This window comes from Vespula pensylvanica, chromosome 10 (assembly GCF_014466175.1).
Source record: "Vespula pensylvanica isolate Volc-1 chromosome 10, ASM1446617v1, whole genome shotgun sequence".
In the NCBI taxonomy this organism is placed as follows: Eukaryota; Metazoa; Arthropoda; class Insecta; order Hymenoptera; family Vespidae; genus Vespula; species Vespula pensylvanica.
The window spans coordinates 3,646,790-3,659,566 of NC_057694.1; the positions used below are offsets into that span (position 1 = coordinate 3,646,790).

Below are 12,777 nucleotides of genomic sequence, written 5' to 3' on the forward strand. Positions count from 1 at the left end.
TCGTTTAGTTTTCTATCCGAGTTACGAGAGAAGGAATACGAAGAATTTTATTGGTCATATCTAAACGACACGAACGTTTGTTCCTTTGCTTTATAATAATTTATTCATAATAAATTTACACTCGCATCGCGTTGCAACACATTGCATGTATATATATAGTTTACATTCTTTCTCCGTTTTTTTTTTCCATTTATTATTTTACATTACGTACATCCGTTTACAATCTTGTTTGTTAATGGTCGAGGAATGCTTAATTGCTTAAATTCTAATTGTAAGAACATGTTCGTCTATGTAGTAGTCGTGCGTTCGAAATAAGGTCGTCGAGATACGCCAGATTCTTTTGTTCTATACTCTCTCTCTCTCTCTCTCTCTCTCTCTCTCTCTCTCTCTCTCTCTTTTTCTTTTCTTTTATTATTTTTTTTTTTTTTTTGAAGTGAGAACAAAATTTGTGCAGTGCTCAGTGCGAAAAGAATTGTCTGTCATGCTTACGAAAGAAAAGAGATACAAGAGTACTTCTGAGATTCGGTAAATGAAAATGTAATACAATAGAATTTACAAATATTATACACGGACTAAGTATTAGAAATTGTGAGAAATTTGTGCTTCGATTCTGATGATTTTTTCGTTAAATAGAAAGTCGCGATATCGTTGTTCACAAGACGCGAACTTGTTTTCCACATTTTGGCAAAGATCGTATCGTTAGATCGAGAAGAAATGAACAAATGCAAAAAGGCTAAGAAATAGAAATTGGTCATCAGCCGTTCATAAACGTATAGTCGACCATCCGATGAGATTGAAAATATTTCGTTTAACCCTTAAAGTCTATAATGGCTAAAGTTTTACTTCAAGAAGAAAAGAAGTATGGAGTAAATGCACAAAGTGCAAAAAAAAATATTTGTTTGCCGTAATCATGGCTATGTATCACGGCAAACGCTGCACAAATTACTTTAGATGATTTTCATCTAATATTAGATGATAATAAAAACAATTGCATTTGTTTTTGTTTTTGATTGATATTAACTTTATAAAATAACAAATAATATACTTCGATGACATTTAAAAAATATATATAAATATAATAAATAGCATTAACGCGATTTTTGTCATTAGAGCTTTTAAGGGTTAAATTTGTCCTAAATAAGGAATCATCACATTTTACCAATCTTGGACTATCTTCGTATAGCTACATTCATCTTTGTTGAATATATTTTATTTTTTATCATAAAATGTTAAGATTTATCTTAGGATGAATATTGTAAGTATACGAAGACATCGAGCTTATTAGAACAAGCGATAATACCTTCTCTTCTTTCTTTATAATTTTGTATACATTTGAATTACTTAAGTTATAAATTACTAGAAAAAACACATTCGAAGTTTCCCCATTCAGGACATCGTTTGGGCGGTCGTCCTCCACAGCATAAAATTCTTTCAACTATTCGTACCAATTAAACTACGAAGATTCAGGTCATATGTTTGTAAGATGATCCTATCGTCTAGATATATAACCAACTATATACATCTTTGAACTACCACTCGTATCGCTACCGTGACAACGAATTATGGTATGCGGACAAATTTTGTAATTTATTTTTTCAGTACTCAGTTATTCCTCCATAATAATCTCTACACTTTCTAGAGGGAAGTAAAATATTCGATATCGTCGTTCGCTCGTCATTTTTCTGTTTTTGCATACCGAGAGGTCGATCGTAATAATTCTTTAAAAAGATTTATATCTATTTTAAATCAATGTAAGTATCGAGAAGTAGAAGGTAAAACATGACAATCGATTTTTTTCCGAGAAAATCGAGCTACGCGCGAGTAGTCAAGCGATAAATGTTTATTCGAGCGAGGAAAGAAAAGAAAAATAACTATTTCATTTGTACTCTGTTAACGATCGACAATAAATGTTAACTCAAATGAGTTCCAATAGAGATTTTAGAGTTAAATCTTTTTATACCCTTAATTCGTCCGGTCGATAACATCAAACAGTTTTTTTTCGATTCCTCGTACTCATCGGCGACTATTTTAAATATGCTCTTCGGAAAAAATATATGAGACTCCGCGAATATTTTCTTAACGCGTTAACGTCAAGATGAAGTCGCATGAATTTCTCGAATTTTTTTATTCGAGCTTTTATGATTTAGGACATAGAAAATTACCTCCTACTGAAAAATACCTCACGCATGTGCTATATACCTATACGTTATATATATATACAAAACGCTACCGAGTCTTCGTCGTTCTAACGAAGATAATCCATATTTGTTCTTAATAATCAACACTCTTCGTTCTATATTACGAGAAAAATGTACCGAGCGAATGTGAGAAAAGCGAATATAAGAAGAGATCGAGGAAACGACTTACAAGAATATTTAAAATTACTTCAACGCCGATTTCTATCAAATTAAAAGTTCGTTCGCCGATCGAAACCAAGATCGCATTCTACCAATAATAAAACTATAGTGTTGAACATTTTTTTCTTTCAATAAGATGACTAATCAAAGATTCATGAAACAATGCGATAATTCAAAGTGCATACCTCTGTTATAGGAATTAGTATGATCATTGCTCTAGGATAAAATATTGTCTATTGTATGCATGACATTAAAAAGAGACAAAGAGAAAGTTGTATAAAGTAAGGTCATTAATAAGTTATTTTGATTTTCCTGTGAAATTCGTCTTGCTGTAAGATACAATAAAATTGATAATAGTAATTGGTAAGAATTATCGCATTTGAGGCAAATACGAGACGAACTAATTCGACTGATTGAAATCGTAGCGTCGTTAATGGCAGGGCTAGTAAAAGCAATTTCCAAGCAATATGTAAATACGTATCACGCGAAGGATGACGATTTGGTCGAAAAAACGTGTAAATTGGTCAACGAACGATCGCATTTGGCTCGAAACGCCGAGAATTTGGCGCTGAAAAAGTCAAAAAATAGACTCTTAAGACATTTCAGGATTGGCATGGATTCCGAAATAACTAATAAAACGGATTGTCCAAATAAAGCAGGAACGTCTTTGCCCTTTTGCTAACGCTAAATAATTTTTTATGGATGAGTATCCATAAAATTTATCATTTTGCAATATGCATTATAATTTACTATGGAATTAATACAAGAGATGAAGAAACATTTGTATTGTTCACATTAGGATTGAATTTCCTTTCATATCGATCGAATCGTTCGTACAATTTCGGATCAGATTTGAAAATAGAAACTTTGCTAATGAAAAGCATCTTTCCGAATCCTGTTGAAACTTTAATTTTTACGTATCTTAAGCATCTACGCCTCTTCTACTCGGTTTTTTTGGTTTTAATATACCTACGTATAGTACGATGACTTTTTCGAATGTCATTGTTGACTGATATGATTAGAATGGTCATAGTTTTATATTTATAATCATATATATATATGTATATATATATTCTTTTATATTTATAATTATATATATATATATACTCTGTTTTGTATATATATGTTCTTATGTGTAGAATATATATATATACATACATATTCTTTTGTATTTTGTATACTCTCACCGTAAATTCTCCTAGTATAAAATTATTTGGAATTTCTCTAAGCGGATATTCACGTTAATATCCTTTGTTTTTTGAAGTCGAGAATGTACCAAATTGATCAGGTAAAATCTATCTAATTCGGATTTCTTTCTTTCTTTTTCGAATTTACTATCTCGCATATACGGAAAACTATAAATCACTTCTAATAAAATTAGTAATAATTTGTTGAATATATCAAGTCCCTTTCGTCAAGTCCCTTTGCTGTACTTAAGAAATTCCAAATTAGATATTTGTCACCGATCGAAAGGTTTAACTTTTCAAATAATGAATAAATCACGTTAATATTCTTTGGTTCTTTCTAGTTACGAGCCTGACACACATATATATGTATATTATATATATATATATATATATATATATATATATATCATTTGCTCTGAACGTCGTATCACGTTGACCATTTACGATTGACAGAAAGATATCTCGTTTCGCCAATCACATTACTATGCAAACAACTGTTTGTAAGTATATAGTTTGTGATGACAGTAGTAAATCGTTCACAAAAATGTCTTCTTTCGACAATTATGAATATATATCTTGTTTTACTGAACACATACCAAATATTTAATGAAAAGATGAAGTTACATCTTTGATCGTAATATCGTTTGTTAAGAAAACAAACAAAAAAAAAGAGTAATAAAATGTGTCGAATTAAAAAATTAGTCCCAACGAGATAATGCAACGTATACGAAAGTATAGTATATCACAGTTTGTAATTCGCTTCGAGTAACTGTAAGGAAATATTACTGCATCATAGGAGTATCTACTTGGGTTCGTCTACGTTCTATTCGGATTAGGAAGACGATGGAAAAGTCGCAATGCGGTTTGCACATTTTCCATCGCAATTCCAAGCCGTTTGAGTGAATCGGGTGCTTCCACCGGTTCATTACGGGCAAGCACGCTACGCTCGCTAACGATGTACGATTCTAATACCTAATGTGGGAACGCTAGAGCCATTTGTTTCGCACTACGCCAGAGAGTCTGCGTCCCCACATAAGGTTATATCATACTATCGTCCCCTGTATGTGCTGTGGATCCTGCGTGGCAGCTTGAATTTGCGGCGATTGAGGTGATTGCACCATAGGACTCTGAAGAGTAGACGGATCGTATAGGCCGCCCAAGGAACTGCAGAGTCCTGGAGCTAGCGTCGGTCCGAATCCAACTCCAACGCCAAGACTCGGCATGGATGGGAGACCGATGTCGAGTATGCCCGTATTACTAGCACCACCACCACCCAAAGAACCTTCCTCGGGTGGCGTCACTTCCAAACCGATGGATCCATTCAGCGCGATCTTTATAGGATTATGATTGGTGGGATGCGAGAGAGCGCCCAGCCCGATGTCTTCTAGACTGCTCTTCCTCCTTGAGACCGTCAGTCCTTGTCTCAAGGAGTTGCTACGTCGCAACAGAATGTCGTCGACGACTCTCAGGGAATTTGAACGGCCTCGAAGCGTACCGGCAACGGTAGGACTGTCGGGAAGAGACAAAGAGTTCGATTTGGTGGTACCTAATGGCGGTGCTCTGGCCAAGCCTATGGCTGAACCTCGACGGCTACCCGGACCACCGGTAAATCCAGCCGAGGCGACGGTTGCGTTCATCTGCGAGACTAGCTGAGCCGAGCAAAAGCTGATGTTGCTCTTACGCCGTGAGTTGTGACGCTCGAAGGTCTTCTGGGCTGAGAACGGACTTGGCCTCACGAGATAGACTATGTCGCCCTCCTCCAGTTTTAGGTCGCAGCTCGGATTGATGATAACGTAGGACAGGTTGTTCCGTTTCTCCGAGACGTCGTCGTAGTCCGCAACTGGTAGGTTCAGTGATTCCATTCTCGAACGTACCAGGTTTGCGATTTCAGCCCTCTCGATCTGTTGAGCATGGTTGTCGCGTGCCTCGTCGCCGAGACTCACCGAATACTAATGCCAGGAGAAGACAAGAGCGACACGTTAAGTTCTTTTCTTTTCTTAAATTCGATGATAACTTAAAAGCGATCCGTGCGATACGTCGACGGTAACCGACGCTGCATTGCTTCATCGCTCGTCGCGGCATCGATCACCGTTCCGATGGTATCAACGAAAGAGCAAAGTTGAGTAATTTGCAGCGGTTCAGTCGAAGCGACTTTGTGCATGCACCATTTCTGTGCCCCATGAATACGCTGGGAAACAAGGCAGATCGAGCGATAGTGAGACAAAGAGCTGTACAAGGAAAAATTATTAAAAGACGAAAAATAAGAAGAAGAAAAAGAAGAAGAAGAGAAGACCAAAAATAAAGAGGTGCAGGAATAAGAGGAAGAGAAGGTGACAGTGGAAAAGGAAAAGTGTGAAATAGAGAGAGAGAGAGAGAGAGAAATCAAACGAAAATCGTAAATTTAATAGAACACGAGATTGGAGGGAAACGTTAGGAACAAAGAACAGCGAACAGGCAATTTCTCGACACTGTACTCACGGCTGAAGTACCCTTGTCACGGGTGGAGCAATTTGCAAGGCATGATGCTGCCGCCGAATGACGCACCTTGTACGTCACGCCGACGCCGGCGTCGCTCTCTGCGTCTGAGTCGCCCTGCCAAAATGACAAGCAAGACTACTCTTACTGAACAAACGATTCGCCGTCACCAACTTTCGCTCTTCAGCCTCGGTTGTATCGTTCGTTTTTCATTCTCTTTGTCATTTCTTTTCTGACAAGGCACACCTTGCCTATCACTTTTCTTCTTTTACTTTTACGTTAGTGATTAGCTCTATGTTACGTCTAATCGCCTCCGACTAATTTTTATTCATTTTGCCACTTCCGTAGCATATATATATACACTATACACACACACACACACACACACACACACACACACACACGATGTATGTACGTTCATACGAATACATTTTTATCAACTTCGATGATATTATTTACTACGTCTCGTACTAGGCTTAGCTTTCGATCAAGCTACACTACGTTATTGATCGTGCGCCTATCTCGATTAGCGATCTAACCATTTTTTATCTTGAAAGCTTTGTAAATACATCGAGACTGCCGCCGTTCGACGTTATCCGTTCCGCTAATGTCAATGCAGAAAAAAAAATATATCGACAGAAGAAAGCGTACTACATAATCGTACTAATTTCTAAAACACGATGCAGGATTTCGTTGATAAGAAAAGAAGAATATGCTGGAGAAATCGGAGGACGTGCTTCGAGCATCGGTTTGTCAAGATGCGAGGTTACAATCGCATTATCCTTTTTCTCCTTTTTATCTCTCTTTTCGGAAAGTTGCACAAATAAGACGGATAATCGGGAAAAAATGAGGAGAACGAGAGAGCGAGAGCACGATCATGCGCTACTCACAGCTGCCATTTAACGAGTTTTATCGTATCCTTCGAATGGTTACAAAAAATTAACCATTCTTAAGAATGTCTATACTAAAGAATGTTTTACTCACGTGCGAAGTATCCGATACTGTTGTGTCCTGCGTTCTGTAAATACCAATTGGAATCTCGCAGGTAGTTGAGCAAAGCTTTTGGTATAATCTGCCGTAGGTTCGTATCCACATGTCGTCCTTTGTTATTCTCATCTATAGAAATATGTTTCTTTGTGAGTTGGACACCCTATGATGTTGTTGCTTAATAGGAAACATCGAGAAAATTGAGATAATCTCCTGATTCTTTTACCGACGTTAGAAATCCAGATCCAGGGGCCTGATCGACCCCAAGCAGCAATCTTACAAATGTTATTACATAATCCTTGACAAAAGCTTGATAGAGGAGCGTGTCGAGCATTGAGGCGCTGAAGACACTACCAGCGGCAAATGGCAACCGGAACATATACGATATGTGAGATCCCCTTTCCTTTTCTCTCTGTTAAAAATATATAATAATTTTGTTCACAAATACATTCTACCATCTGATCGTAAATTTTGATCTATCCTACGTCCATAAAATTCTAAACTAATCTCGTTCTCCACACGTGCATATTCATTTGTTCTTTCTTTGTAATAATTATGCTTACTTTGTTTCCAACTTTTTTCCTTAATTGATTTAGTTTTGGTATATTCTTAAAAAATAATATATTAATTGCAGGCTTTCGTTATGAGAGAATGTGGTGTCGCGTGAAAAGGATCTTCGTAATAATCTCATGAAAAAAATATGTGTTCTTCGATCGCGAATAAATAATACGCGTTAAGCTAACTACGTTACGTTACGTTAGGTTACGTTAATAATAAATAGCAAACGATAAGACGTGAAAGTATAAACACACGTTGAGAGAATGTATAGTTGATCAAACAAGTCTATAAAGTATCTATATTCGTAATCGATATGAATTTGATTCTTTAAAAATTTTTAGTAATGTCAAATATAATATAGATATGACATATAGATCGATGCAATGTATCATGCTTTTTATCTCTAAGAACTTTCATGGATATACTGAAGGAGTGCACTATTTGCAAGGAGACTACGAAGCATTCTAATGATCTCGAGGCACTAATCGTGTTATTAACGTAATCCAACCATTTTGGATAAAACATTTTCCAATGAATTTCCATTAGAAATTTGATTTTATCAACTAGTGCGTTAAGACCTCTTCAGCACTTATGCTTGCTATAATTATCTACTAGCTATCTATTAGCGATGCTCTAGCGATGCCAATCTTAAAGGATCTTTAGCACGTTTTCATCGTTTTCGTTAAATCCACCGAATTGAACCATCAAAGAGAAATTCGTTCGCGATTTTTTTCATAATTTTGCTTAGAAACAAAAGTTTCCCATTTGGCTACAACGTGGCAAAAATAGGTCAGAGAAATATTTTGATAAAAAATGCATGCTTAAAAGAACACTTTGCGCATAACCATCTTTGCCTCGAAGCGCGAGCTAATTGCATTTTTTTGCATCTTTCATGTCATTTATTTTCATGGTAGACGATTTATTTTCCAAAGTGTTTAACGCAAAGGCTTTTTCTACGATAATGGACTTACTATCAATTAATTTTTAATAAGTAATTATAATCGTACAAGATATAGTATTTTAATTCTTGTAATAGATTAATAAGAAAGATGTTAAATTATTAACGTAAGCTTATATTTATTAATTTTATTTAACGTACGAGAACGATGAGTACGAGCTGTGTAATGATCGGTGATAAAAAAAGGATAGATTTTTCACAGTCAATTGATCGGTCAATCCAACAATCAATCAATCAATTATCAATCAGAGGTCAGAGAGTGAGTGATATCGTGTTACCGGAGAGCCCATCGGAGGCTCATTGTGGTAGTTGTCACCGGAAGTAGCACTGAGGAGTACCTTTTCCATTTTGCTGAGATGAAGAGCATATTTGTCATGTGCCCGAAACTGCATGAAACGCATGTTGCTCGATTGGGACAATTCTGTTATGCTCTTTATGCTTGGAAAGAATCTGTCGACAAAATGAAGAAAACTTATTCGTTCCATTTATCTCACTCTACGGTTTGTATGCTTGATATATGTATGTGTATGTACATATATCTATATATACACATATATATGTATATATATATATTTTCTTTCTTTTCAAATAGTATCCAATAAAGGAAATGACAGGAATACCGACTTGAACATCGTTTGAACCGCGACGATGGTATTGCAATCGGCCAAAGTATCTTCCTCTGCGGAATTGCTCAGTTCCTTGTTCACAACGACGACATTTTCCGCTAAAGTGATGCCAGCACGAAGGAGATCATCCAAACAATCGATGGATCCCAGCATCCAATACACGAGGGGAAAATATGATACTGCGTCCAAAAAGGCGATTTCTGGTCTTCTTTCGAGAAGGAGAATGATAGGATTTAGCGATGTTTTCGACCTGTGTACATACACAAAAGATCAACTTTGTAACAGGATTTTGTTTTCAAAATAAGAGGAAAATGCACATACATATTATAGTTACATATCATTCGATATTTCTGATCAATCCGTAAAACGTTCGCGATAATTTTTAATTAAATAAAAAATATTAAAACGATTAATCAGATTTCAGAGTTTTCTTTAGAAAGAAAAGTTTTATTGTACCTGAAGTGTGCTCGTAGAGGAATTATGAAGTTGTAAATTCCATTACTGGCGTAGTCAGCGGCGAGAATTATTGTTTTGTTCTGCCAGTTATATTCCTTAGCGTTTCTATAGGTGCAGTGTTCGCAAACCTGTCCAAAAGATTATACTTGCGTCTACTCTTTCGTTTTTATTTCAATGATATATAATGAAACCATAATTTTTCATATTGTTTTTTATATGGATATTATTAAAGAATTAGGAAGAAAACATGGATTTAGTTAGGTTGATATATCAAGAGAAGAAAATACCTGAGCTAATTGTAGACAGCAAAGGGGTTTCTTTTCCTTCAAAAGGTAACACAAAGTAGGAGAAACTCCGATAAAAGGCGATACCGGTGGAAAACCCTTGACTATCCTGTAACATTATCGATGACCGATTAAATTTTATTGCTCTTTCCTTCGACTTTACTTTTAAAGCGAGAACGTCGTAATTCAGTCGTTTCTTACTCTTTACGAGAACGTAAAGAAAAGGTACGACGACGTGGTGTTAACGTAGCAAGAGGGAATAAATATCGAGAGTTTAAGTTGACAAAATCGTCGCCTCTCAATTTTCTTACAGCTTTTCGTTTTGCAAGTATAAAACCATTCTTGCATAGAGCGCACTTTTCAATTCGTGAATGAAAATCGCTGTAATAAAAATTATTACGATATGTATTAATGAAACTATTTCGAGATATCGATACGTGCATACTAAAGTAATTATCACGGTTTAGAAAGTGCGTCGAAATATTATCAAGCCAATAATAAGGGAGGTTCGCTATAGGCTCCTCTATGACATATAGGTAACTAATATCTCTATCTATATCTTAGGAATGAAAAGAAATAAACGGTAAACTCACCCTTTGAATCTGTTGGACGAAAGTCGTGCGGCAAGACGCAGTGCACAAAGATGATGCAGGAAAGAAGACAGCGAAAATATCCACGAGGATTTATAGGGTGTCAGGCAGGACAGCATCGAACAGCGATACGACGGCACGGTCGGTGCCGTGAGTGGAACAGGCATCGAGATACATTGAGACAGGACACATCGACCATCGAACGAAAACTTATATAATTATACATTACGGATTCTTAGAGAATCTCTAATAACTCTTTTTTTTTACATCAAACGTCAAGACCGATCCGATTAGATCATTACGAATCTATAACAATCTCGCAACAAACGTAAAAAAAAATAACGATAATAAACAGCGATCGACTTTCTATTTATCACATCGATCGTACGAAATCCCGTAGAACCCGAGAAAAAAAGGTGCGACTTGATTCATGCTAATAAACTAACAATCGCGATTGGGACGGGGGTGTAACGCAAGATAACAGTGCAGAAACAGGATAAACAGAGTGCGAGTTTACGGTTCATACTTGCATAATTATCTGACTATTCTCCATTTCGGAGATGGACGATACGATGGCACGATAGTACGGTGATATTAAGTAGAAACGACGTTCATGTCTTGCGAGCAATGTCATCGTTAACCATACTGCTCGTTTTCCGTACGATCGTATAGTCCTCGTATCCTAAGAGTTTTTCACTTAAGCTGCTCTTTACACGCTTCGATACGCGCGATAAAACGCGTGAAGATATATTGAAAAAGAAAAGAGAAGGAAAGATTTTTTTCGACAAGAAGATAAGTATATATGTATACATATATGCATATATTTATTTACACACGTTTGTGTGGATAAAAATATATATTATCTAATATGATATATACATATATATACATATATGTATATATATAATGCACAAGATTGTGCCATGCAAATGCACAGTGCAAGATCGTATTCTCTTTGAAACGATATGAATTTAAGATTAAAGAGATCAGAAAATGAGACAAAAATGGAGCTGGTATTCTAGCGTTAGTCTAACGTGAACATACTCTGAATTTCATAATACGCTCGACGTTTCAAACCTGGATCGAATTATTTCCATCTATTTCAATCAGCTATCGAGAAAAGCAAATTTGATCTGCCTAGCATATATTTCTAATCGGAACATTCGAATCGAGATTTTTTAACGTCGAACGATCGATCATCTTTTTGCTTATTCAGTTTCCTCGTTTATACCTTGATTCCTGGGACCCTCGGGTGTAGTTCAATAAATAAAATAAAAGATGCAGGAAAAGATAGAGATAAAGAAAGAGAGAAAGAAAGAGAGAGAAAGAAAGAAAAAGAGAGAGAGAGAGACAGAGAGAGAGAGAGAGAGAGAGAGAAAGAGAGAGCTAGAGAGAAAGAGAGAAAGAGAGTGAGACAGAAAGATAAAAAGAAAAGAAAAAAGAATATACTCACGCTATCTTTTCACTCGGTGATCTCCACGGAACATCGTCGTCCATCTCGTCCTCGGATTCATCTCCTTCATGATCCAAGGATTCTTGCCCTGGTAGATGCAAGGTTGAGCTCGTTAACATATCAGGCACAGGTAGGATACTCGGCCTTCTGCTTCCTAATGATTCGAATTCGATTGATTTAATTACTTCAACATTCTATTTTAGATACTCTTTGCGGTAGGTACAACTCAATTAAAAATTTATCTTTTTAACCTTTTCGCTTCGAACGCGATAGCATATCGATAGAAACACGTTATTTCATAAGTGCGTCGGAGCGAAAAGTTTAATTAATTATTATTTATTTCTCTCGTTACCTCTTCTTTGAGTGAGAATTTCTGGACTAAGAAGATTTGGATTAGGATCGAGAGAACGCGGTACATCAAGGTGATTCCCCGTAATCGGTGTTTGTGGAGTAGAGCAAGTTTCTTTTAAATACGGTCTCGAATCTCCTAACCCTCCGGGATCGAGATAAGTCGCTACAACAGGAGAAATCAACGATAGTGAGCTCGTCTCAATACATTCGACGAATACTTCGTGATGTGCGATTATGTGATCTTCAAAGTATATATTTGATAAAGAGAGAAGTGATATAGATATATGTGTTGAGTCGTGATAATATAAATGACGATGATCGAAAGTTCTAATAGAAAAATTTTATACGTCTAATTCATTCATATTAATGTCTCCACACATTATAATGCAATTAAACATTATCAGAACGAATTAGACGAAGATTTCTCATAACAATAAGTATAAACAACAATCTATTCTTTTCTCTCTTCTTATTACGTATTAATAAATGACGAAC

The 12,777-nt window shown here is 36.1% G+C and overlaps 1 protein-coding gene across 14 annotated transcripts in view; it reads right to left on the minus strand.

Annotated features, from left to right (window-relative positions):
- Window positions 1-12,777, minus strand: part of LOC122632637 (potassium channel subfamily T member 2) — a 104,131-nt gene that overhangs the window by 5,990 nt on the left and 85,364 nt on the right. For 6 of the 14 annotated variants that reach the window (XM_043819691.1, XM_043819683.1, XM_043819681.1 and 3 more), the window contains 11 exons: window positions 12,284-12,445; window positions 11,932-12,085; window positions 10,482-10,490; window positions 9,892-9,997; window positions 9,605-9,732; window positions 9,147-9,398; window positions 8,801-8,972; window positions 7,233-7,418; window positions 7,004-7,135; window positions 6,023-6,136; window positions 81-5,493 (listed from right to left, as the gene is read on the minus strand). In XM_043819691.1, the coding sequence (XP_043675626.1) occupies window positions 4,588-5,493; window positions 6,023-6,136; window positions 7,004-7,135; window positions 7,233-7,418; window positions 8,801-8,972; window positions 9,147-9,398; window positions 9,605-9,732; window positions 9,892-9,997; window positions 10,482-10,490; window positions 11,932-12,085; window positions 12,284-12,445 (2,321 nt within the window). In that variant the 3' untranslated portion in view covers window positions 81-4,587. Of the gene's footprint in view, window positions 1-80; window positions 5,733-5,912; window positions 6,137-7,003; window positions 7,136-7,232; window positions 7,419-8,800; window positions 8,973-9,146; window positions 9,399-9,604; window positions 9,733-9,891; window positions 9,998-10,481; window positions 10,491-11,931; window positions 12,086-12,283; window positions 12,446-12,777 lie in introns of those variants that run through there. The other 8 variants (XM_043819687.1, XM_043819695.1, XM_043819685.1 and 5 more) reach the window with 7 other exon arrangements.